The sequence below is a fragment of the Nomascus leucogenys genome, chromosome 20 (assembly GCF_006542625.1).
Source record: "Nomascus leucogenys isolate Asia chromosome 20, Asia_NLE_v1, whole genome shotgun sequence".
Classification (NCBI taxonomy): Eukaryota; Metazoa; Chordata; class Mammalia; order Primates; family Hylobatidae; genus Nomascus; species Nomascus leucogenys.
In genome coordinates this window covers 80,524,672-80,549,282 of record NC_044400.1, presented here as the reverse complement: position 1 = coordinate 80,549,282, position 24,611 = coordinate 80,524,672, and the positions used below count along the sequence as shown (strand labels likewise).

Here is a 24,611-nt window from a genome sequence, read left to right as displayed (position 1 = left end):
ACATCACGATGGCATGTGCCACGAAGGAAAAGCACAGGGCACTCAGGAAGTAGAGGGGACTGGCCTGGGGCGTGGGAATCTAGGGCCTCGTTGAGGGACAGAGAGGAAGTGTGTGGTGGCCAGCATGGAGGTGGCCATAGGGGAGGCTGAGTCAGGTCGAGAGGCCAGGGCGTGGGGGAGGTAGATGGGCTCAGCTACCCAAGGAGTGGTCGAGCAGAGGCTGAAGGGTCAGGCCAGGTTGCAGGGGCCTGGGGAGCCACATAGCTGTACACTCCCGCGTGGGGCCGGACATGCTGTGAAGCCCTCTCCACATTGGATGGGGCTGGCTGAGCCTGGCTGCTGTCTCCCATTTTCAGCTGCGTGAACATTCACAGCCAGCAGCACGTACTGGTCATGTGTGCCACTGCGTTTTACCTGATTGAGAACTATCCTCTGGACGTAGGGCCGGAATTCTCAGCATCAATAATACAGGTGAGTGGGCCCTGGCTGTCTTCCTCTGCACACGGGGAGTGGGCTTCCCTTCTCTTTTCCTTGCGAGATCATACCAGTGGGCCAGTTTTGACTTGGTGGGGAGGAGGCATGAACACCTGAGACTGTGCAGCGATTCTTTGACACAGAGGCCTTTCTCCCTGTGCAGATGTGTGGGGTGATGCTGTCCGGAAGTGAGGAGTCCACCCCCTCCATCATTTACCACTGTGCCCTCAGAGGCCTGGAGCGCCTCCTGCTGTCTGAGCAGCTCTCCCGCCTGGATGCAGAATCGCTGGTCAAGCTGAGCGTGGACAGAGTGAACGTGCACAGCCCGCACCGGGCCATGGCGGCTCTGGGCCTGATGCTCACCTGCATGTACACAGGTGAGCATGTACACGGTGCCCGTAAGGCCAGCCCAAGTCCTGTTCAAGGGAGGCAGGAGCACGCTCACTCAAGGGACCTAGACTAGGTGCCCTCTGATTGGACACTTCTGGTGTTGCCCCAAGCCGGCCCCATCACCTTGCAAGAGAGGCTCTGGAGCCCCCAGGGCTGGAGACCTGGTCAGGGTCGACCATCCCTCCGGTCACTCATCCCATGTGGCTGAGCTGGGCTGGGTCCTGGGCTAGCAAGGGGCTCATATCACCTGCTTTCAGATCTTCTCCAGGGACTCACTGGACTCCCGTGTACAAAGCACTGTCTACAGAGCCTATTGGGTTGTATAGAGGTAACCTTCGTACTGAACACTTTTGTTACAGGAAAGGAGAAAGTCAGTCCGGGTAGAACTTCAGACCCTAATTCTGCAGCCCCAGACAGCGAGTCAGTGATTGTTGCTATGGAGCGGGTATCTGTTCTTTTTGATAGGTAAGAAGCGAAGCCCCATCCTTCAGCCGTTAGCTTCCCTGGAACTTTGGCCTGAAGCTGTGCTTTTGTGTGTGTCTGCTCATCCCCTGGCGCTGTTGCTGGAGTCCTGCCAGTGATTCACCACCACAGCCTGACCATGGGCTGCCTTGGCTCAGGGTTCCACTGGCGAGCTGGCGGTCCTTGGACCCCAGCACTCAGGTGTAGCGTTGACCAGTTCCAAGGTTGTCCCGGCGCCTGCCCATCTCTCCTGAGGGCTCAGGGACAGTACCTGGCAGTTGGGGGTGTGGCAGGGGGCAGGAGTGACCAGCCTCTGGGAGGGTGGGGCAGAAGCCTGTACAGTGAGGAGGAGTTGGCTCAGCCTGGCTGCGTGTCGTGAGAGGGGAGCCCACGGGGCCGTGGGAGGGCTCCGTGGAGGGGGGCCGTGGGAGGGGCTCCGTGGAGGGGGGGCCGTGGGAGGGGCTCTGTGGAGGGGGGCCGTGGGAGGGGCTCGTGGAGGGGGGGGGGGGGGGGGGGGGGGGGGGGGTGGGGGGGGGGGGGGGGGCTCCGTGGAGGGGGGCCGTGGGAGGGGCTCCGTGGAGGGGGGGCCGTGGGAGGGGCTCCGTGGAGGGGGGCCGTGGGAGGGGCTCCGTGGAGGGGGGCCGTGCCGTGGGAGGGGCTCCGTGGAGGGGGCCGTGGGAGGGGCTCCGTGGAGGGGGGGCCGTGGGAGGGGCTCCGTGGAGGGGGGCCGTGGGAGGGGCTCGTGGAGGGGGGGCCGTGGGAGGGGCTCCGTGGAGGGGGGCCGTGGGAGGGGCTCGTGGAGGGGGGCCGTGGGAGGGGCTCCGTGGAGGGGGGCCGTGGGAGGGGCTCGTGGAGGGGGGCCGTGGGAGGGGCTCTGTGGAGGGGGGCCGTGGGAGGGGCTCCGTGGAGGGGGGCCGTGGGAGGGGCTCGTGGAGGGGGGCCGTGGGAGGGGCTCCGTGGAGGGGGGGCCGTGGGAGGGGCTCTGTGGAGGGGGGCCGTGGGAGGGGCTCTGTGGAGGGGGGCCGTGGGAGGGGCTCTGTGGAGGGGGGCCGTGGGAGGGGCTCTGTGGAGGGGGGGCCGTGGGAGGGGCTCCGTGGAGGGGGGGCCGTGGGAGGGGCTCTGTGGAGGGGGGCCGTGGGAGGGGCTCCGTGGAGGGGGGCCGTGGTGCCTGTGAGCAGGGTGAGGAGCAGCGGCAGGAGGATGAAGGTGAAACCCACACATGCATCTTTGAGACCCATGTGGTCAGTGGCTTCTCCTTCCCCCCGCCCCCGCTGTACGTGCATTTGTGTTTAGAATTGGCTTCGCTCACCTGCTCTGGAAGTGGGTTAGGAGCTTCGTAGGGCTTTTTCTCAAGGGACAAGGGCCCCTGATTTGCTCTCAGGCCTCAGTCCTGGCGACATGGTGGATCTGGAGCCTTGTTGCACTGCCTTGCCTGTGCTTTCCAATCAGGGTGGCCAGTGGGGAGCCATTTGGCCTTTCTCAAGAGCATACTCAGGTGGACCTTGCTCCACTCTTTGACCAGATGAGGTGTTCTGAACAGCCAAGCCTGTGTTAGCCTGCTTTAATGTTGATTTTTTTTTCTTTTTTTATTCGAGATGGAGTTTTTCCCTTGTCACCCAGGCTGGAGTGCAATGGCGTGATCTCGGCTCACTGCAACCTCCGCCTCCTGGGTTCAAGTGATTCTCCTGCCTCAGCCTCCATAGTAGCTGGGATTACAGGCACACACCACCGCGCCCAGCTAATTTTTGTGTTTTTAGTAGAGATGGGGTTTCACCGTGTTGACTGGGCTGGTCTCAAACTCCTGAACTCAAGCGATCCACCCTCCTTGGCCTCCCAAAGTGCTGGGCTTGCAGGCGTGAGCCACCGCGTCCGGCCCCCATGTCGATTTTTAAATGCACCTCTGCATCATTCTTCAGTCCCCACATGCTCACTGGGCACCACTGCGGCTGGCAGATAGGCACAGGGAGGCGCCCGACCAGTCCTGGCCTTCAAGGGGCTTGTGTCTAGTGGGCCCAATGCTAGGTGGCGAGTGCTCCAGAGAGTGTGGTGCACGCCTTCCACTCGACCGCTCTCCAGATGTCGCAGGGAGGCACCTCGGAGCTGACCACAGATTTCTCTCTGTGGAGCAGTGTCTTCAGAGCGGCTGCCATGCCACTGCTGGGCGAGGGTCTGCGGGCGGGTAGAGCCAGGAGCACCTGTGAGGAAGTGCACTGCCATTTCTTAGCTGCTTCCCGCGTGTCTCAGTTACACACGCTGGCATGTGTGCACTGATGAGACGGGAACATGATGGTTGCTTTTCAGCACTGAAAAGGATACTGCTCAGGGGGCGTGTTTCAGGATCTGGTTAGGGAAGAAGCAAGGAGAGCACAGATGGGGCCCTGTGTGGTAACAAGAAAAAAGTCCCTGTTGACAACAGTGCTACGAAGCATTAGAACACATAGGAATGTTTGTGGAGCATTTGCATGTGGAAAGCAGCAAAAACATAATGGGGACAGGTTCTTTTGTTATGATTTTTAAAAATCTCTTTTGTAACGTCCTTCCCACTGCGCCATTTCCGCATATTCCTTTACGTAGCTTTCAAACTCCTCTTAGGATTTCTGGTCCCTACAGGGCGTGGGAGCCCAGAGCCTGTGCCGAGCAGCCTGTCTCCACGAGCTGGACAGAGGAAGAGCTGGGGTTTTGCCTTTTTAGTCTCAAAATTCATACTCCAGTTGCTTAGGCTCTGACTTTCCCCACTTGGAAAGTCCCTCACGGCCAAGGGTACCTCCCAGCCCTGATTTCACATCGGCGTTTTCCCCAGTATTAGAGCCAAGGCCCTCCGTGGGCAGGTGGGGCAGCTGTGGGAGCTGGTGCTGGTCTCTGACCTGTGTCCCTCTTCCCAGGATCAGGAAAGGCTTTCCTTGTGAAGCCAGAGTGGTGGCCAGGATCCTGCCCCAGTTTCTAGATGACTTCTTCCCACCCCAGGACATCATGAACAAAGTCATCGGAGAGTTTCTGTCCAACCAGCAGCCATACCCCCAGTTCATGGCCACCGTGGTGTATAAGGTGAGGTTGCATGTGGGATGGGGATGGAGTGGGAAAGCCTGGAGGTGGAGTCGCCTCCGACTTCCCAGCAGATTCGCCAGCAGAGCCCAGCTCCTCCCCTTTAAAGCACAATGCCTCTGGCCCCCACCCCCCTCTGGCCCCCACCCCACCCCTGCCACCCAGGCACAGCAGGTGCTTCCCACCCCCCAGCCCTGACGCTCAGGCGCCTGCTTGCTCCTTGCAGGTGTTTCAGACTCTGCACAGCACCGGGCAGTCGTCCATGGTCCGGGACTGGGTCATGCTGTCCCTCTCCAACTTCACGCAGAGGACCCCGGTCGCCATGGCCACGTGGAGCCTCTCCTGCTTCTTCGTCAGCGCATCCACCAGCCCGTGGGTTGCGGCGATGTATCCTCTCTGGGTCCCTGGTGCTGGCCCCTTTGCCCTTGTCAACACTGAGGCTCATGTTTCATGATAAGGTTTTGAAACCGAACCTTTGCAAAAACCCCACAGATGCCAAGGTGACAGGCCCTCAGCCCCAGGGAAGTAAAATGCTGACAGGGATACAGAAAGGAGCACATCCAGACATTTGCTGACCAGGGCCTCTCAGAGGGGCCTGTGCATGGCAGGAGGGTCGCAGCTGAGGGGCCCTTCTGTGGAGGGCCTGGGTGAGGGGAGTGAGGGTGAGCGGTGGTCTCTGCAGATGTACCGCCCACTCGCGGGCTCTGTGGGGCTGGGCTTCTCCTGACACTGCTTCTCATTAGCTTTGGTTATTGTGCCTCGATCACCCTCTCGGGGAAAGGCTTAAGTAAAGATCCAGTTCCCACCCCCAGATGCTGGCTGCCAGGAGTTTCCCTTTCCACAACCCTTCCCCAAGACAGACCACAAGAGCCTCCAAGCAGCACGGTTGTCCTGGTGCTGACAGCACAGCCTTGCCCAGCGTGCCTGGCACGGCTCTGCCCTCACTGCATTGGAGCAGGGCTAGTGGAGGCCAGCGGGAGCACCGGCCACCAGCGCTGCACAGGAGCCAGGCCAGGTGAGTGCTGCCGAGTGGGTGCCCTGCCTGCAGGCCTCCTGCTTCCTTGGCCAGCTCTGCCCAGCTCACTTCTGCCCTGCTGACCTTCCAGCAGGGCATCCAGCCAGCCAAGGGTTGCAGGAATGGAGGTGGAGGCGCTGCTGCAGCTGGAGCCATCCAGGTGGCCCTTCCGGGGCTCTGCTCGCTCTCCAGGCTCCCTGGACCCCTTTGTAGGCTGTTTCAGGAGAGGAGGTCGCAGGTGAGGACAGGGAGGCAGCATTCCCCTCATTTGCCGGCCTTTTTCCTTAACTCCTGCACCAGCCTCCCACATGTCATCAGCAGGATGGGCAAGCTGGAGCAGGTGGACGTGAACCTTTTCTGCCTGGTCGCCACAGACTTTTACAGACACCAGATAGAGGAGGAGCTCGACCGCAGGGCCTTCCAGTCTGTGTTTGAGGTGGTTGCAGCCCCAGGAAGCCCATATCACCGGCTGCTGACTTGTTTACGAAATGTCCACCAGGTCCCCACCTGCTGAGCGCCATGGGGGGAGAGACTGTGAGGTGGCAGCTGGGGCCGGAGCCTCTGGAAGTCTGCGCCCTGTGCCCTGCCTCCACCGAGCCAGCTTGGTCCCCATGGGCTTCCGCACATGCCGCGGGCGGCCAGGCAATGTGCGTGTCTCTGCCATGTGGCAGAAGTGCTCTTTGTGGCACAGTGGCCAGACAGGGAGTGTCTGCAGTCCTGGTGGGGCTGGGCCTGAGGCCTTCCAGAGAGCAGGAGCAGCTGTGCTGCACGTCACGCGGGTGACCAGGTCCTTTCTCCTGATACTCACCTGTTGGTTGTTGCCAGGTTGCAGCTGCTCTTGCATCTGGCCTGGAAGTCCTCCCTCCTGCAGGCTGGCCGTTGGCCCCTCTGCTGTCCTGCAGTAGAAGGTGCCGTGAGCAGGCTTTGGGTACACTGGCCTGTGTCTCCCCGGTGGGGGGTGCATGCCACGCCCCGTGTCTGGATGCACAGATGCCATGGCGTGTGCTGGGCCAGTGGCTAGGGGTGCTAGACACCCAGCACCATTCTCCCTTCTCTCTTTTCTTCTCAGGATTTAAAATTTAATTATATCAGTAAAGAGATTAATTTTAACGTAACTGTTTCTATGCCCGTGTAAAGTATGTGAATTGCAAGGCCTGTGCTGCATGCGACAGCGTCCGGGGAGGTGGACAGGGCCCCCGGCCACGCTCCCTCTCCTGTAGCCACTGGCGTAGCCCTCCTGAGCACCCGCTGACTTTCCGTTGTACATGTTCCTGCTCATGCATTTACAAGGTGACTGGGATATAGAGAGGCGTTAGTGGGCAGGTGGCCACAGCAGGACTAAGGACAGGCCCCCATTATCCTAGGGGCGTGCTCACCTGCAGCCCCTCCTCCTCAGGCACAGACGACTGTCCTTCTCCACCCACCGGTTAGGGACAGCAGCCTCCCTGTCACTCAGCTGAGAAGGCCGGCCCTCCTGGGCTGTGAGCAGCCTCTGCTGTGTCCAGAGACATGGGCCTCCCACCCCTGTCCCTTGCTAGCCCTGAGGTGGCGTCTGCCCAGGAGCTGGCTGGCCGGTGTTGGGATCTGCTGCTCCGTGGATGCATGCCCCAAGAGTGTCACTGAGCTGTGTTTTGTCTGAGCCTCTCTTGGTCAACAGCAAGGCTTGGTGTCTTGGCACTTTTAGTGACAGAGCCCGGCATCCCTTCTGCTCCCGTTCCAGCTGACATCTTGCACGGTGACCCCTTTTAGTCAGGAGAGTGCAGATCTGTGCTCATTGGAGACTGCCCCACGGCCCTGTCAGAGCCGCCACTCCTATCCCCAGGCCAGGTCCCTGGACCAGCCTCCTGTTTCCAGGCGCAGAGGAGCCAAGTCATTAAAATGGAAGTGGATTCTGGATGGCCGGGCAGCTGCTGACGTAGGAGCTGGATTTGGGAGCTCTGCTTGCCGACTGACTGTGAGACGGGGCAGGGGCTCTGCTTCCTCAGCCCTAGAGGCGAGCCAGGCAAGGTTGGCGACTGTCCTGTGGCTTGGTTTGGTCATGCCCGTCAGTGTTTTGGGTCTTGAATATGGTAAGCGGAGGAAATGTTGGAACTCTGCAGGTGCTGCCTTGAGACCCCCAAGCTTCCACCTGTCCCTCTCCTATGTGGCAGCTGGGGAGAAGCTGAGATGTGGACTCGTATGCTGCCCACATACGTGAGGGGGAGCTGAAAGGGAGCCCCTCCTCTGAGCAGCCTCTGCCAGGCCTGTATGAGGCTTTTCCCACCAGCTCCCAACAGAGGCCTCCCCCAGCCAGGACCACCTCACCCTCGTGGCGGGGCAGTAGGAGCAGTAGAAAGGGGTCCGATGTTTGAGGAGGCCCTTAAGGGAAGCTACTGAATTATAACAAGAAAATCACCGTTCTTCCGTATTGGTTGGGGGCTCCTGTTTCTCATCCTAGCTTTTTCCTGGAAAGCCCGCTAGAAGGTTTGGGAACGAGGGGAAAGTTCTCAGAACTGTTGCTGCTCCCCACCCTCCTCCCGCCTCCCTCGCAGGTTATGTCAGCAGCTCTGAGACAGCAGTATCACAGGCCAGATGTTGTTCCTGGCTAGATGTTTACATTTGTAAGAAATAACACTGTGAATGTAAAACAGAGCCATTCCCCTTGGATTGCATAGCGCTGGGCTCAACATAGAGTTTGTCTTCCTCTTGTTTACAATGTGATCTAAAACAGTCCTTAGCAAGGGGCTCAGAACACCCCCCTCTGGCAGTAGGTGTCCCCTACCCCCAAAGACCTGCCTGTGTGCTCCGGAGATGAATACGAGCTCATTAGTAAACATGACTTCACCCATGCATATACGTAAAGTATACGTGCATGTGCATATAGACACATCTATAATTTTATACACACACATCTCAAGACAGAGATGCATGGCCTCTAAGAGTGCCCGTGTCGGTTCTTCCTGGAAGTTGACTTTCCTTAGACCTGCCAGGTAAAGTTGGCCACGTGACGGACATCCAGGCGTGGGACGTGGTCAGAGGAGGGCTCATTCGTTGCTCACTAGGGTCCCACTGGAGAAGACGGTCTCCTTATCAACTTTCTGCAGACTCCTAATAATCTATGGCAAGCACCAATCATATTATCTAAATTTTGTTGAAAATGTGATTAATTTGGTTGTCAAGTTTTGGGGGTGGGCTGTGGGGAGATTGCTTTTGTTTTCCTGCTGGTAATATCAGGAAAGATTTTAATGAAACCAGGGTAGAATTGTTTGGCAATGCACTGAAGCGTGTTTCTTTCCCAAAATGTGCCTCCCTTCCGCTGCGGGCCCAGCTGACTCTATGGAGGTGATGTTTCCAGCTGCCAAGTGCTCTTTGTTACTGTCCACCCTCATTTCTGCCAGCGCATGTGTCCTTTCAGGAGGAAAACGTGAAGCTGAACCCCCTCCAGACACCCAGAATGTAGCATCTGAGAAGGCCCTGTGCCCTGAAGGACACCCCTCGCCCCCACCTTCATGAAGGGGGTCATTTCAGAGCCCTCAGAGCCAATGAACAGCTCCTCCTCTTGGAGCTGAGATGAGCCCCACGCGGAGCTCAGGACGGATAGTAAACAGCAATAACTCAGTTTGTGGCCACCTGGCAGGTGGAACTTCCTCCCATTGCGGGGTGGAGTGAGGTTAGTTCTGTGTGTCTGGTGGGTGGAGTCAGGCTTCTCTTGCTACCTGTGAGCATCCTTCCCAGCAGACATCCTCATCGGGCTTTGTCCCTCCCCCGCTTCCTCCCTCTGCGGGGAGGACCCAGGACCACAGCTGCTGGCCAGGGTAGACTTGGAGCTGTCCTCCAGAGGGGCCACATGTGGGAGCAAGAAGAAGGAAGATCTTGAGAGCTGCTGAGGCACCTTGGAGAGCTCAGGATGGCTCAGATGAGAAGAGGCCACTCGCTTGCCGGGCCTGGGCCTCCTGGGAAGGAGGGAGCCGCTCAGAGCGCCGCATGTCAACCGAAGGCAACCTGGAAGGTTCAGGGGCCACTCTTGCCCCATGTGCCTGTCACGCTCTGGTGCAGTCAAAGGAACACCTTCCCCTCAGTTGTTTCCAAGAGCAGAGTCTCCGCTGCAATCTGGGTGGTAACTGCCAGCCTTGGAGGATCGTGGCCAATGTGGACCTGCCTACGGAGGATGGGCTCTGACCCAAGTGGGGCCTCCTTGTCCAGGTCTCACTGCTTTGCGCTGTGGTCAGAGGGACTGTCAGCTGAGCTTGAGCTCCCCTGGAGCCAGCAGGGCTGTGATGGGCGAGTCCCGGAGCCCCATCCAGACCTGACTGATTCTGAGAGCAAAGGGAAGGACTGACGAGAGATGTCTATTTAATTTTTTTAACTGCTGCAAATATTGTACATGCAAATTAAAGGAAAAAAAATGGAAACCATCAGTTGTTGCTGTGTGAGGCTTGCTTTGCTTCATGAGAACCTAGACCGTGCTGAGCTGGAGTCTTAGGAAACAGTCTCCTAAGTGCTTCTCCAGCGGGGGCAGAAAGTGTCCCACCAGCTAACATCTGGCATTATGGAGGGTCCCCCAGGCAGCTCCCAGCAGGGACAAGCCCCGTGTTTTCTGTAGCCAGGGATGAGGAAGTGGCCCCAGGGCATGGGCCTGGCTGGGTGCTTCTGCAAGGGCCTTCCCAAAGCACAGTACAGGTGGTCTTCCTGCCCTGCAGATGGGAGCTTGGGAGCCGCTGGAGCCTTCATGGTCAAGTGACATCATAAGCTTATATGACATACACAAGCCTCAGGACTTGGCCCATGGCACTGGAGCAGGTCATCAGGCCCAGCACAGAGACTAGAGCTGTGTTCTCACAGGGCCCACCACCCTTCCACCTCCTTGGCCATTGACGCCTGTGTCCCTGGCCCAGCTGCTCCCAAAGCAGCTGGCGCATCCCACCTTTGGTGTGGCCCGGCCTGCTGTGTGTCGGCAGGGCCTGCCCGGTCTATTGTAGCTTGTTTCTCCTGTCTGAACCAGCGCCTACTCCAAGAAGCCTCTGCTCAGCCCAGCGGGGATGCTTCTAAGCTCCGGCCGAGCCTCTCGGAAGCCTTGGTGATCGGTGGTGTAGTCATCTTGGGATGCAGATGTCTTACCAACCTGCAAGAACAAAAACCCTGTGGCTTCCTCTGATGCAGGATATTTAGTAAATGTTTGCTGAAGTCCCGTCTGGTTCTGGCTAATTGGCAGGGGTCGTCCACCCATTCTTTCCCTGCTCTGCTGTCCGTGCCAGGAGAGACGGGGGCCAGTCCGCCAAGGGGCCAGCTCCTGCTGCCTGCTCCTCTTAGGCACATGTGGGGGCCCCCTTTCTCTGAGCAGGGATAGGGATCAGTCTGCCGGAGGGATGTGGTGGACAGGCCTAAAGCATTTGGGGCGGGGCATGCCATTTGAGCTCCCTAAATCTGTCTCCTCATAGGTGACACCGATCCCGGGTCCCCCGGTGGCCTCTCCCTTCAGAGCTACCTAAGTTCTGGTCACTTCAGAGAAATGGAGCACCCCCTTCTCCCTGGTCCAGGTGTGGACAGCCTGGCACACTGAGCACACCTGGCATGGCTGGTAATTTCAGAAAGAAGGGGCCAGGGGCCAGTGGGAAGCAGCGGCGAACCCCTCGTGAGTGGGCTTTGCAGTCCCTCCCCATGCCACGGCAGAGCTGCCCTCAGCACAGCCTTCCTCTTCCTCGTCGGAGAGCACACCCTGTCCCCTTGCCGAGCTGTGCTCTGTGCCTTCGGTGGTATTTGATTTTGGCTGCTACTGGCTTTGTTCCAAGAGGATCAGGCAGTCGCTTCCCCTGTGTGGTGCGTGGAGCACTTTAAGTCAGATGAGGGAAGTAGCCAGGGTGAGGTGAGTACCGGGTGGAGCCGCCACAGAAGGGACTGGGTAGGGGGCCTTGCCTCCACATGATGTGACATGGCCAACCGAGGACAGAGGAAGCCCCGTTCCTGGGGGTGTGGGGTGCACCCCTCAGGGAAGCCTGCTGTGGGGCCCGAGGAAAGGCATTCTCCGCAAGCCCGCGAATCTGGTCCATGAGCACTGTGACAGTGTCCGTGGGCAGAGGTGGACCTGGCCTTGTGTCATCACCAGGACCTCTTTTGGGAAACCATGTGGGCATCCCTTGCGGGTCCCCCAGGCTCTGCAGCCCCAGCAGCCTGGCTGCCTGTTGGGCAAGTGGCTTGAGCCACCCAGAGGGCCCAGTCCTGTTGCAGCCACATCCTCTGGAGGGCCCCGCCGGTGTGGCTGGCTTTCTCCACCCTACACCAGGCCTCCAAGTATCCTGGTTGGGGGTGTCTGGGCCCTGGGTGGGCCCCATGGACCCGTGAGGTCAGGGTCAGGGCATCACTGGAGGCAGAGGGCTGAAGTTGTGGGTCAGGGTTCCCCTTGTGTGCACAGGCCCCTGCCCTCCATGCTTGGTCAGGCAGCTGGCCCCAAAACTGTTAGGACAGGCTGGTCCTGAGGTGGATCCTGGGCCCTGTACCCTCCGGACAGCCCACCTGCCCAACCTTCTACCCTGCCCCAGCGGCAGCAGTGTTGGCCACATCCTTCCCCTCCTGGCCCCAGTTGCTCTGGGGAAGTCCAGGCTCCGGAGCCTGCCCAGGGGGCCCCGTGATTTGGGCCCAGGACTCTACGTGGTTCTCTGCCTTCACCCAAGCCCTGAACTCCTCGGCTGCCAAATCCCCACCCATCTGCACAGGCTGTGCTCACCACTGCTGCTCCTGGAAGGTGCCCCTTGGTGGGACACCCACCTCCTCTCTGGGCTTCTGTGTTTGGGAGCCTTGCTGCCTCCACCCCTGGTCAGTCCCCATGTCCTGCTGGCCTGTCAGGCAGGGCAGAAAAGCCACCCAGAAATGCTGAGCAGAATGAGGGACTAGTTGGGCCCAGCCTCATTATTTAGAAGGGATAGAGGCCTAGGGAGTATGCTCCTAACCTGAGCCCAGCAGGGCCCCGCCCGTGTCCCAGGTCTGCACCAGGGACAGCTCCTGCCGAGGCCTGACCTGCCCCTTCTCCCTCAGGTGCTGCTGGTTGCCCAGCCCCTGGCCCTAGGAGACCCTGCGGCGACCAAGGGTCCCAGCAGGCCATGCAGCTGTGCCAAGGTACGAGCCCCTCCCCAGCAGGGGACAGATGCGGGGACCCTCCCAGGCAGGGGCAGCTGGGTGCCTGGCGCTGCCATCTGCTGCCTGCCCAGTTCTTGTCCTCACATTGGAGGTCAGTGTGAGGGCTGTGCCTCAGGAAAGGCTGCGGAACTTGCCCTGTCCAGGGCCTCCCATGTGCACTGAACCCGAGAAGAGAGGGTTGGAGTTGAGCCTTTTACCCTGGGAATGCTGCCTGGAGGATGGTGTGGGTGTGGGGTGGCACCCTGCCAGGCAGGGCTCTGCCTCCCTGTGCCCACTGGAACTTGGGCAGGCAGGGGTGTAGGTGCCTCCTCTAGAGCTGTCAGGTGGGGGCCCCCAGCAGTGGTGGTGGTGCCCACTGGCCAGCAGCTGCCCCTTCAGCCAGGACAGTAGGCCTGACGCTGTCCCCAGCAGCTCCGAGGTGGATTTGTGGAAGGGGGTGGAGGGCAGATAGGGGCCCCATGACCTCCCCAGGGTTCTGGGAGGGCTGTGCCCCCTTAGCCAGCACCATGCTGGGTGATATAGTCAGATCCTGTTACCCCTGTTGTAAGGTGAGGAAACAGGTTAGCGGGGAGGACGTGACTAAGGTCCATGCTGAGTTGCTAGAGCTGCACCCAGAACCACTGCTGGGACCCCATGCCTTTCTGCTTACCCCTTGTGCCGGGAGATGCCAAGAGATGCTGGGAGCCAGCCCACTTCTGCCCTTGGAGTCATGGCTACGAAAAGGGCATTCGGACAGGTCCCTGACCTCACCGGGGAGGGCCAAGCCCTGTTCCTGAGGAGCTGGGGCTTCCTAGAGGAGGTGGGCCTTCTAGTCACCCCTTCATCTGCAGGCACTCCACAGAGCTCTCTGTGCCAGCCCCCAGCACCGAGGGCTGACCTTACTAGAGTGGGGACCTTGTGGACCCCCTCCCATGCCCAGTGCCAGGCAGTAGGGATGATGTTTCCTGAGGCCCAGATGGAAGGGGCTGGACTAGTCTCATGGGGCTGGAGGTAGGGCCAGGCCTTGACCCGGGACCCAGTGTAGGGGGTGCAGAGACCCCTCACTGAGTTCCTCACACATCCCTGGGGCCCTCCCCATACACTTCCTATCCTGACGCGGGCAAGAGGGAGCCCCAGGTCGCCTTCCGTATGCTGGGCACCCACAGTGGGGCCTGGCACCCCCGCCCCATGCCCCTGCCCTGTCCTTCCTCTGAGAGCCTCAGTCCCATCTCCAAGGTGCCTCAGAGGACAGCAGGGGCGGTGGGCAGAGGCTGAGATGCCTCCTCATTCCAGGCTCAGCTGCCCTTCCTGGGGCAGCCCACACCTGAGAGTCTCCTGCAGTTGGTCAGGCCTGAGGAGGGCAGGGGGTGCCCGCTGTCCCTCTGCTGACCACAGTGGCGTTTAGCCTGGGCACCACGCCCAGCACGGCCCATCCTGCACAGGTGCCATGGGCTCCACCAAGCCCTGTCTGACTTGCATGTGTGACGTTTCAGGTGCTGATGCCCCTGGGCAGCACTTCTCCAGGCAGAACCCCCAGGCCACACGCTCCTGTTCTGCTGCATCTGGGGCTCTCGGCAGGCTGCGGTGCCCCGGCCAGCCTGGGGGCATCTCAGTCCCTCAGCCCCACGGGGGCCTGCCCCGCAGCCTGGGCCTTGAGCCCCATCTCCGCACGCCATGCCGAATCTGGCTGCCCATCAGCTCCCTGCATACCCAGGCTGTGCCCTGCCATGCCCGTGGCTCTTCCCAGGAGTGCCCTGTGGCCTCCCCCTGGCTTGCTGGGCTGATTCCCTCCTCTGTCTCAAACAGAGCTCACCTTTGCCATCACTGCTGTCCTCACTGGCCTGTGTCAGAGGCCTGTGTCTGTGTACCCTGTGTCTGCACCTCTGGGCAGGGCCTGGCTCTGACCAACCTGGGCTTCCAGTATCCACGGACCTAAGGCCCAGGGCGCCTGGGGGCTGGAGCAAGAGAAGCAAAAGGAGCCAACGGTGGGGGTTTGGGGTTCTTGTGAGGGCCCAGCCCCAGGACCCCAGGACCAGGACACCCAGGAGCCCCGGGGCCCAGCCCCAGTTCAGCCTGGCAGGGGCCTTCTGAGGGAGCTTAAGGGTCCCACAGCCCAGGACCCCCACCAGGGCCAGTGGCCAGCGCTGGGGGACTCAGCCTCCTCGTCTCCCGTCCTCTCTGTTTCTGCCACCTTTTGCCCCCTTTCTCCTTGCCTGTTCCCACCCGAGTCTGCCTCTTGGCCTGCGTGAGCCGGGGCGGCACTGAACTGGGGGCCGATCCGCCTGGGCGGCGGTGGGAGGCAGGGCCGGGAGCCGGGCCGCTGGGTTTGGGCCTGGCCCGCTTGCTGCAATATTGATGGCCCGTCAGTGCGGCCCTGATTCCTGTGCTTTCAGTTAAAAGGTTTCTGTTGTTGTAGCTTATGCAGTTGCTCTGTTGCTATGGAAACGTGACATCAAAATGACGTTTCCCGTTTAAAAGCTTTTAACTAAATTCCTGCCTGTCAGATGTAGGCCCCATTTTGAGCGTGGAGCTGCCTTCGAGCGAGCGTGAGCGGCGCCTCCCGCCCATGGTGCGTGGGGCCGGGCCGGGGGCCTCGCTGAGCGCGCTCTCTCACCCCACAGGCGCCTCCAGCATGGCGGCGGCCGAGGTGCCCGGCTACCTCGTGTCCCCGCAGGCGGAGAAGCACCGGCGGGCCCGCAACTGGACGGACGCCGAGATGCGCGGCCTCATGCTGGTCTGGGAGGAGTTCTTCGACGAGCTCAAGCAGACCAAGCGCAACGCCAAGGTGTACGAGAAGATGGCCAGCAAGCTCTTCGAGATGACCGGCGAGCGCAGGCTGGGCGAGGAGATCAAGATCAAGATCACCAACATGACCTTCCAGTACAGGTGAGCGCGTGCGCACTGTGGGCCCCACCAGCACAGGCGGGCCCCGGGCGTGGTGGGCTGCTCCTGGCTGTCATGGAGCTCCGAGTCGGGAGGATGTGTGGGTCCTGGCCTGCCTTGTCGGTCTCCTCTGTCCAGGTAGGGGCAGAACCCCACCGGGTGAGACGGAGCCCACGGAAACCGTGTGTGCAGCCTTCCATTGGGGAAATGGGGAAACTGAGGCCCAGCAAGGGCAGGAAACCGGTCAAAGAGCTGAGGGATAGCAGGGGTGGGGCTGGTGCTGGGCAGAGGCCAGGATGGCTCCCAGGACGTATCGGCAGTCTGGGCACTGTCCCTTGGAGGCAGCAACACTCATGGTGGTGCCCACTGACCTCATACCCTCCTCCCCCATAGGGAGGCAGTGGCTGCCAGTGCCCTCCCCACCACCAAGCTCCCAAGCTCAGCAGGGGTTTCAGGGGCCTACTGTGCCACTGGGGAAATTGAGACTGCAAGTGAGAAGGAGGCTCAGTGCTCAGCGACTTGGAGCATCCACTGAGCCTCTGCCATGAGCCCGTGAGCCCCACTGGGGCTGGCCCTAGGGTCAGGGTTGGGTATTTCCAGAAATCACCAGGTGAGGTGCAGGACCAGCCAGTGCATGGGCAGGGCTTACTGTGCGAAGAAAAAAAGAGGTGGAACCCTGCCCTGGCCCAGGACTCCCAGTGTGGGGGCTCCCGGCCTGGCCCCACCTCTGCTCCCACCACATGGCAGGTGGGCTCTTCCTGCCCTGGCAGCCTGCAGGGAAGGCCGGAGGGGACCACCCGGCCAGGGAGGTGCTGGCGTCTAGGAGGGGACAGGTGTGATCCCACACACCCAGCATCTTAAAGTGCGTGGGTCCCCAGCCCATTAGGGCAGGGTCACAGGTGGGCAGGGGTCATGGTGGGGTGAAGGTCTCAGGCGCAGGCGGGGTCACAGGTGCGATGAGGGTCTTGCAGGGTGTGAAGGTCATGGGTGTGCGGTGAAGGTCACAGGTGTGGGGTGATGGTTTTAGGTGTGGGGAGGGTCTTGCACGGAGCGAGGGTGGCAGCAAAAGCTGGAAGCCGCAGGGGGAATGACAGCAGAGAGCACCTGGCCCTGTGGGCAGCCTGGACAGGGCTGGGCCTGGGGCTGCCAGCTTCCAGGATGGGAGGGGCTGCCAGCTTCCAGGATGGGAGGGGCTGCCCAGGGTAACTCACTCAGCTGCTCCACCTCTGGGTCAGGCAGGTGAGCCCGGGGCAGAGAGGCTGGGAGCACCTGAGCCACTTGCGGGAGAGGCCACCCCCACTGCCCCCGCAGGCGAGGAGCCGGTCTCCAGCACAGCAGAAGGGGAGCCCCAGTCCCCGGGCCTGGTGAGAGCGGGAAAGAGGCCCAGCAAGGCCCCGGACAGACCGCCAGGCTGTGGGGTCTCCGCTTTCAGTTGCGTTGATTTGATTTTTTCTGAGCCTTGAAGGAGGGGTCCGGGGCCTGGTCCTGCCCAAAGGCCCCTACGCAGGCCCCAAAGCCGGGACCTAGAGTGCTGAGCATGACGGATGTTGGGTTTGAGCGGCTGGCTTGCGACGTGAGGGCTGAGGTGTGAGCCTGGGTATCTTCAGAGGCTTGGTGGACACAGGCAGCTGCCCACGGCCCCACCGTTCCCGCGGCCCCACCGTTCCCGCGGCCCCACCGTTCCCGCGGCCCCACCGTTCCCGCGGCCCCACCGTTCCCGCGGCCCCACCGTTCCCGTGGCTTTCTAGTCCTGCTCAGGCACCTGGTGAAGAAGGGACGCAGGGGGCGGTGGGAGGTGGCCACGACTGTTCCAGCAGGCTCCCCTCTGACTCAGGAATTCACGGGCACCGCCTCCCCGGCTGGCTCTGGTTGGTGTCTGGCCAGGTTATTCATTATTTATGCTGAAAGCCTCTTCAGAGTCCCAGGGGAGGGTTTCTGTCTCCATTCCTGGAGGCCGGGAGATGAGGGTGCAGCAGAGTGGGGGCCTCCACTCCAGACCCTGCAGTCTGGGCGGGCCAAGGGCTGCGCCGGTGCACAGCACATCACGGTTGATGACGCACTTCCACACCGCAGCCCCTCAGAGCTGCCACAGTCAGCCTTAGTTCACCAAGGGGGAAGCTGCGGTTCAGATTATGAGAGGGACTTGCCCAAGGCCACATAGTCCTTAGCAGAGAAAGCTGTGGCTGGGTGACTTGATTTTGTCCTTTTTCTTTATACCCCCAGCCTCCCCATAGCAGAGGCTTTTCTCTCTCTTTTGTTTTTTTTTTTTTTTTTACAAGAGCTCTTTATATATTAAGGCTGTTGGGCTGAAGAAGCCTGAGAGGGTGGCTGGTTCTGTGGAGCATGGTTTGCTGGAGTACAGTTTGGGGGCCTCCTATGCTGAGAATAGGCCTTTTCTCGTTTCTCCAAAGAGTGGGCTGGCTCAAGTAGGGCAGAGAGAGAAGCCTGGGGCAGAGGTTAGGGATGGGCACCCAGCACCTGCCCTCACACGCTCTGTGCTGGTGTCTTCACAGCCACGTGCCACCCTGGGCAGCAGCCCCTGCTCACCATCTGGCTGTGCCTGTTTGCTGGGGGCACCTCATTCAGAAGCCAGCTTATTGTTTCCAGTGGCCAATGGCCACACCCTGGCAGGTAACAAGAGTAGGAGAGAGGAGACGCCCACTCTGAGCACAGGGTGGGTTTGGAGCCTGGCCTTGGGGCACTCTGTCACTCAAAGGCAGAGTGGGGGGTGGGCACTGGGCCTTAGGAAGTACTGGGTCCAATGAGGCAGAGACGCCCCTGCCCCACCCCCACCTTGTGGCTTCTTCCCTGGCCTGGCCAGAGCTGTCTGGCCGCCCTGGGGCCCTGTCTCCCCTGCCCTGACCTTCCAGAGGGCAGCCGAGGCCCAGGGGAGGCCTGGGGACTTAGTCTCTCAGAAGGCAGGACCTGTCTGCGGGAGTAGATGGGTGCAGGAGGTCCCAGTGGTAATGAGGCGTCAGGCAGTGTGGGAAGGGGTCCACCCGGCCCACCCCAGGGCCTCTGGGCAGGTTGGATCTAGGCTCCTGCCCAGACCAAGAATGGCATGGGAGCCCAGCCTGCTGTTTGCTTTATTAAATCTGCCCTGCAGCTGGGGGAGGGGCTTACTTTGATCATCCCCATATCATTGATATAAAAATAGAGGCTCAGAGAGGTGAATGAACCTGCCCAAGGTCACACAGCAAAGTGTGGAGATGAGATACTGACTCAGGGCTGTGGACACTGAAGCCTGTGCTCTAACGCCAGTGGCTGTCGCTCCCTGAGGCATTCTCTCCCGAACAACACAGTTATTATATTACAAAATATTATCACTATATTTATATATCTTATAATACCTTATTATTACAATAATACCTTATTACTCTACCTTTCAAAATGACTTATTCAAAAAGCAGTATTTGCTCATTGCAGAGAGTGTAGAAACTACAGAAAAGCAATAGGACCGGCCCTAAGGTCCCAGCATGCACAGATAACCTTCGTAATACTGGGACGCGTGCTTCCTTTTTAACATCTGAGCCCATGTAGGTCCTGAAGCCCGGCTTCTTTCTAAGTCCAATGTCATCTTGACCCTGGAGCCAGGCCGATTTTGCTGGGGAGGCCCTTGCTGGCCGAGAGCGGCTCCTGCCTGTGCCGGCGTGGTGCGCCCCTCTGCTGAGGCCGGGCAGGACAGGGGCTGGGCCAGCTCTGTTTCTCACCCTTGGCTCTTGTGTCTCTCGTTTCAGGAAATTAAAATGCATGACAGATAGCGAGTCCGCCCCGCCCGACTGGCCCTATTACCTAGCCATTGATGGGATTCTGGCCAAGGTCCCCGAGTCCTGTGATGGCAGACTGCCGGACAGCCAGCCGCCGGGGCCCTCCACGTCCCAGACCGAGGCGTCCCTGTCGCCGCCCGCTAAGTCCACCCCTCTGTACTTCCCGTATAACCAGTGCTCCTATGAAGGCCGCTTCGAGGATGACCGCTCCGACAGCTCCTCCAGCTTACTGTCCCTTAAGTTCAGGTAGTGTGTCTGCTTGTCCTTCCCCTGCCCTGGGGTGTCTCAGCCCCCACCATTTAGAGAAAGGGACTGGGAGTGGTGAGGGCGGCGGCGGCGGCCGCGGTGGTTGCAGAGGCCGTGGCCATGGGCAGTGCCTCCAGGGACAGGCGGCCTCAGACCAGGGAGGGCTTTAGTGTCCACAGACAGACGGAGTTTGTCTCCCAGCTCCATCACTTTTGAGCTGCACGGAAAGTTCCTTGACTTCTCTGGCCTCAGTCTCCCTCCTATAAAATGGGGATAAACCAGTACCTTTCGCAGAGGGTGGCTGGGAGCATGACAGGAGAGAAGACGCAGCACGGGGCCCAGCACATGGAGGGAGACCAAGCCCCAGACCCCAGAATGCGCCCCCTGGCCTCCCTCAGCCCACACGGACCCCGCCCTCACAGGCTGGCTGCCCTCTCAGCACTGGGGAGGGTGTCAGGCTGCGCCTCATCACATGTTGCCGTGGGTATGACCCATCCCCTCTGCCGTCCATCCCACACCTCAGACCAGGCCTGTGCTGGCCGCATGACTGTGCCTGCAAGATGCTCACAGGGCAGCTGGGAGCAGGCAGCATGCAGGACAGACACCTGTGGGGTGGGCCTGGGGAGCCCAGAGAAGGTGCTTTTGAGGAGGGGACATTTGGGGTGGGGCTTTCAAGGTAAAATAGAAGTTGGCCATTTGGAGGCAAGAACAAGAAGACTGTGGATTTGAGTCACAGCTTCTCCCCTGCCCTGGTCTTCGAGTCTTTCCGACAGGAGGTGGGGTGAGGAAGGCGTCTCCGAGGAGGGTCCCTCTCATGCGGGGGGCCGCTGCTTGACTCAGGATTTCTCATTGAAGACCTGAGACAAAAACGCTTTTGCTGGCAGCTAGAAGGAACCAGCAGGAGGCCTGAGATTTATGGCTGTTTTTCCTGTGGACTGAGCCCAGTTCCCAGACTTAGCTGCCTGGGGCCTTGCACAGGGCCGGGATGTGGGGGCTGCCCTCCCTGATCAGCCCCAAAGTGCTAATCTCACGCCCCTGAGGTTGGCTGCACCCTCTCAGCTCAGAGCAGAGTGTGGGCCAGGGATGAGCAGGCACTGGAGTGGGACCTTGGGGTCTGTGGGTTTTGGCAGCTCCCTGCCCTTCAGTGAGGTCTGCTGAGACCACGGGTGGCCCCTATCCCAGCAGCAGAGTGCTCAGGAGGCGCCCACAGGGCTGGACTGCCTTTACCTGCCACCTCTACTAGAGCTCCAAGGTCCTGGGGAGAGATCCCCGGCCTCTTGTGGGCCCCACACCCTCTAGGTGCCTGTCCTTCTGCCTCTCTACCAAGGTGTGCTGGCCCCGTTTCTAGGCCCCCGGGAGATAAAGGGGCTCACATCTCAGGCCCTTCCTTCTGGGACCTCAGTTTCCCCATCTGCCTAAGGCCGGGTGGGGCTGGTGGTCTCTGGCTTCCCTACAGGGGTCCTGAGTACTCCGCAGTACCCAGCACCCCCCACCCCTGCCTGCATCTCTCCCTGGGGGTGGCCTCTCCACCCAACTGGGCCGAGCCCCCACCTGCCCAGCTCGGTGGGTGAGGGGTGCTTCCTGGCAGGATGTGCCCCTCTGCAGCCCAGAACATCCCACCCTTTCCAGACCACAGGGGTGTGGATTGTCCTGGGACCCTGGTCATTGGGGTCATCCGCTAGTCGCAAAGGTCGGCAATGCCTGTGGCCTCTCTTTCTTTTTTTTTTGAGACGGAGTCTTGCTCTTATGCAGAGTGCAGTGGCGCGATCTTGGCTCACTGCAACCTCCGCCTCCTGGGTTCAAGCGATTCTCCTGCCTCAGCCTCCCGAGTAGCTGGGATTACAGGCGCCCGCCACCACGCCCGGCTATTTTTTGTATTTTTAGTAGAGAGGGGGTGTCACCGGGTTGGCCAGGGTGGTCTTGAACTCCTGACCTCAGGCGATCCACCTGCCTCAGACTCCCAAAGTGCTGGGATTACAGGCATGAGCCACCACGCCCGGCCACCCCTGTTACTTTCTTACTGTCAAAGGGAGTGGGTTCTGGCCCCTCCTTTGCACATGGAATATGAGACCCCGAGTAAGTGACCTGACTCCCTGGGGCCTCAGTTTCCCCATTTGCCCAGTAGGATCATCGGGAGGGTCCGGTGAGGCCCCCGGTGTGCCCAGGCTCTGTGGCCAGCATGTCCACAGCCGGCACTGTCCTTCCAGGTCGGAAGAGCGGCCGGTGAAGAAGCGCAAGGTGCAGAGCTGCCACCTGCAGAAGAAGCAGCTGCGACTGCTGGAGGCCATGGTGGAGGAGCAGCGCCGGCTGAGCCGCGCCGTGGAGGAGACCTGCCGCGAGGTGCGCCGCGTGCTGGACCAGCAGCACATCCTGCAGGTGCAGAGCCTGCAGCTGCAGGAGCGCATGATGAGTCTGCTGGAGAGGATCATCACCAAGTCCAGCGTCTAGGCCAGCAGGCGGCGGCGGTGGGGCCGGGTGGCTGGTGGTGCTGCTCAGGCCACCCAGGACAGGCCACTCGGGCCAGGCAGGCAAGGGGGCCGCCCTGCGAGCAGAGACCGCCTTCCACCTGGCCTCTGGCGGGATGTCCCTTCTGAGGGGTGTTTTGAGGAACCCCCAGGCCCTGGGGACCAAGAGGCTCCAGTCTCCAGCATGAATGCCCTTCCTCGGACACAGGCCAGGGCCTCCGGGGTTCACTCCGAGTAAGAACGTCCTAGAGCCACTGTCCAGTGCCGTTACTATCAATGATGCTTGACGTGGCTTTGATATTAAATGTATACTTTTTCATTCTTGCCTGGAACACACGGTTTGCTGTTGCTGGCTTGGTGAGGATGCCCTAATTGATGGATCCCGAAAATGAAAGCAGATGGAAACGGGTCGGGGCAGGCTGGAGCTGGGGGAAGCTCTCTCCTGAAGGGAACTCTGTGTCCTCCCACACCAGGACCTCTGCGTCTGTCCTTAAATGACCTCCGACGCCCAATGAAAACCCCAGGGACCTTCCGGGAGGCTTTTATTCAGCTCTGTTTGGAGCATCAGGTGTTTCCACTGCCTCCTTAGCAATGACACTAATAAAAGTCGTAACACCTGCTCGCATGCACGGCCCTGTTGAGTGTTCTGGGCTCTGGAGATGTCATGGTGGATGATGCAAAGGCGCTGGCCTCTTGGAGCTTATGCTGCCATGCGGGGAAGACAAATGGGTCAGTAGAGAAATGGTTGCAGGTTGTGATAAGTGCTGGAAGGGAGGGGTTGGCCTGAGGACAAGGAGCCAGATATACATGGAGCTGGGAACAGTGGCCACACAGGGAATCACCAGTGCGAAGGCCCAGAGGCAGAGGACACTGGAGCAAGCCCCAGGAGCAGCTAGGAGGCTGGTGGCCAGCAGCCAGGCCACGGAGGCCCGTGCAGCCCATGGGGAGGAGTGTTTGTGTTTTTCAAGCTTAGTGGAGTCTTTTGGCCAGTGCAGCTCTGGGTCTGACATCTGCGGGGGACAGCGGGGTGGTGGAGCGGCCACAGCTGCAAGCTCACCTCACTGCCGGCCCTTCCACCAGTTGCAAACTCTTTCCAGAAGCTCTAGCTTTCCCAAAGCTGAATTCTCTATGAGCCTCCTTGGCCAGGACTCGGGCGTCTGGTTGCCCTGGCTGCAAAGGAGGCTGGGGCCAGGTGTGTTTGAGTCACCTCCTGGAATTAGGCAAGTTGCTGCCCAAATAGAAGGTTCTTGGCAGGTGGGTCAGCAGGTGAACAGCATGGTTTGACTCAGGGTTCAGAAAATCTCCCTCTGGCTGCCAAGTGAGCAGGCCATGGAGACAGGTGCGAAGGCAGGCGTGGAGGCAGGCAGCCTGCCAGGCAGCGCTGCAGTGATCCTGCGACAGGCAGCAGCAGCTCATCCTACCCTCTAGGGGGTCTTGAGGTCAGCCAGGCAAGAGAGTGGCTTGGGCTCCACTGGGTGTGGGACCAGCCTGTGGACCTTGGTGGTGTGGAGGATGCCCTAGGCCTGCCTGTGTGAAGGAGAGGCCGGCGTGTTCTGTGGAGCCCAAAGGGGAGCTGGGCAAGCAGGATTCACTTCGCTCTGAGGGTCCTGGAGCTCCCACCCTCCTCAGCCATCTCCCCAGAGCCTGTGTGCCGAGGACTCGGCCCATGTTGGTGTGGGATGAGAGGCAGAGTGTTGTGAGCGGCAGTGGTGGGAGGAGGGGGCAGCAGCCAACGCTACGGTGCCAGTTTCCAGCTGCCGGATGACGCCGCTGACCTTGTGGTTGGGAAGCGATGCACAGAGCTGGCTCTTGCAAGCCAGTGTGGCTGCCACAGCACCTGCCGAGAAGCAGAAGGAAGGGTGGCCCCAGGAGGACAGAGGGTGCGGGCACATCTAGTGGTGCGGGCCTGAGTTTTGGGAGCTTTTGCTCTGCCCAGTTTCCAGCTCAGGGACCCACCCACCTCGTAGGCAAGACACCGCCCAAGAAATCATTTGCTTAACAAACGCACTGGGCTCCCACTGGGTACCTGTGCCACCCTAGATGCTGGGAACCCAGCCATGACACAGGCACCTGCCCCCAGCTGCTGACCACTGAGGCTGGCTCCCATGGGGCCAGTGTGGGGTTCCCCAGCCTCCTAACAGGGAGCCAGCCCTAAGCCCTCGAGAGGGAAGGGTGCCCGTGGCCCTGGCAGGAGGGTTAGGCTGGACGCTCCCGCAAGCTGTAACAGATGGAGGTTCTAAGTGATGTAGCGACTTCTTCACCCTGAAACCGCTCTAGAGTCAGCCATGACGCACTGGTACTTCGGTAACTGCCAGGCATCCGGGACGGCACACCGCAAGTCGCTGCTGTGCTTGGGTTAGAAGTGGTTTGGTCTGTTTGCTTCTCGCCCTCTCTAATCAGAGTCGGTGATTCATGCCCTTCCACCACCTTAAGAGAAGGGGCAGGTGCTGCCCGTCCTTCTCCAGGCTGGAGCAGCATCGTCTCGGGTCAGCAGAACTCAGCTGTAGAATCTCGTGGGGTTGGCGCCTTTCACCAGCAGCATGTGCTTAACTACTTTCTGATTTCTTCCTTAGTTGTTGGTCCATTAAGGAGAAAAAAATGATGTCAGCCATTGCCAAAATGTTTGATAAGATTCAGCAAAGCAGCATGTTAACATTGAAAACTAAAATCAGGAGCCAGGCAGATGTGCTTGCTTTTCGCCTGTAGTATTTCACGTTGTTTTGACGTTTTTAGCTAATGCATTAAGATAAATAAACAAAAGCCGGGCACGGTGGCTCA

The 24,611-nt window shown here is 60.2% G+C and overlaps 2 protein-coding genes across 2 annotated transcripts in view; both read left to right on the top strand.

The window, feature by feature from the left end:
* HTT (huntingtin) overlaps positions 1–9,767 on the top strand; it is a 169,522-nt gene extending 159,755 nt beyond the window's left edge. Inside the window, exons 62-67 of the mRNA XM_030801394.1 lie at positions 357–471; positions 638–851; positions 1,224–1,329; positions 4,209–4,371; positions 4,595–4,755; positions 5,684–9,767. Of these exons, the coding sequence (XP_030657254.1) occupies positions 357–471; positions 638–851; positions 1,224–1,329; positions 4,209–4,371; positions 4,595–4,755; positions 5,684–5,897 (973 nt within the window). The 3' untranslated portion in view covers positions 5,898–9,767. The remainder of the gene's footprint in view (positions 1–356; positions 472–637; positions 852–1,223; positions 1,330–4,208; positions 4,372–4,594; positions 4,756–5,683) is intronic.
* Positions 9,768–10,844: 1,077 nt separating this feature from the next.
* MSANTD1 (Myb/SANT DNA binding domain containing 1) lies at positions 10,845–21,816 on the top strand. Its single transcript, XM_030801393.1, has 5 exons — positions 10,845–10,940; positions 12,392–12,472; positions 15,094–15,358; positions 19,093–19,368; positions 21,576–21,816. The coding sequence occupies exons 1-5, from the start codon at positions 10,934–10,936 to the stop codon at positions 21,814–21,816; spliced, it is 870 nt and encodes a 289-aa protein (XP_030657253.1). The 5' UTR covers positions 10,845–10,933.
* Positions 21,817–24,611: the final 2,795 nt, after the last annotated feature.

Bases quoted from the DNA above. Each gene is read 5' to 3' on its own strand.
- MSANTD1 (XM_030801393.1), top strand. The intron at 15,359-19,092 runs GTGAGCGCGTGC...CTCTCGTTTCAG, and splicing joins AACATGACCTTCCAGTACAG to GAAATTAAAATGCATGACAG. The intron at 19,369-21,575 runs GTAGTGTGTCTG...CTGTCCTTCCAG, and splicing joins TTACTGTCCCTTAAGTTCAG to GTCGGAAGAGCGGCCGGTGA.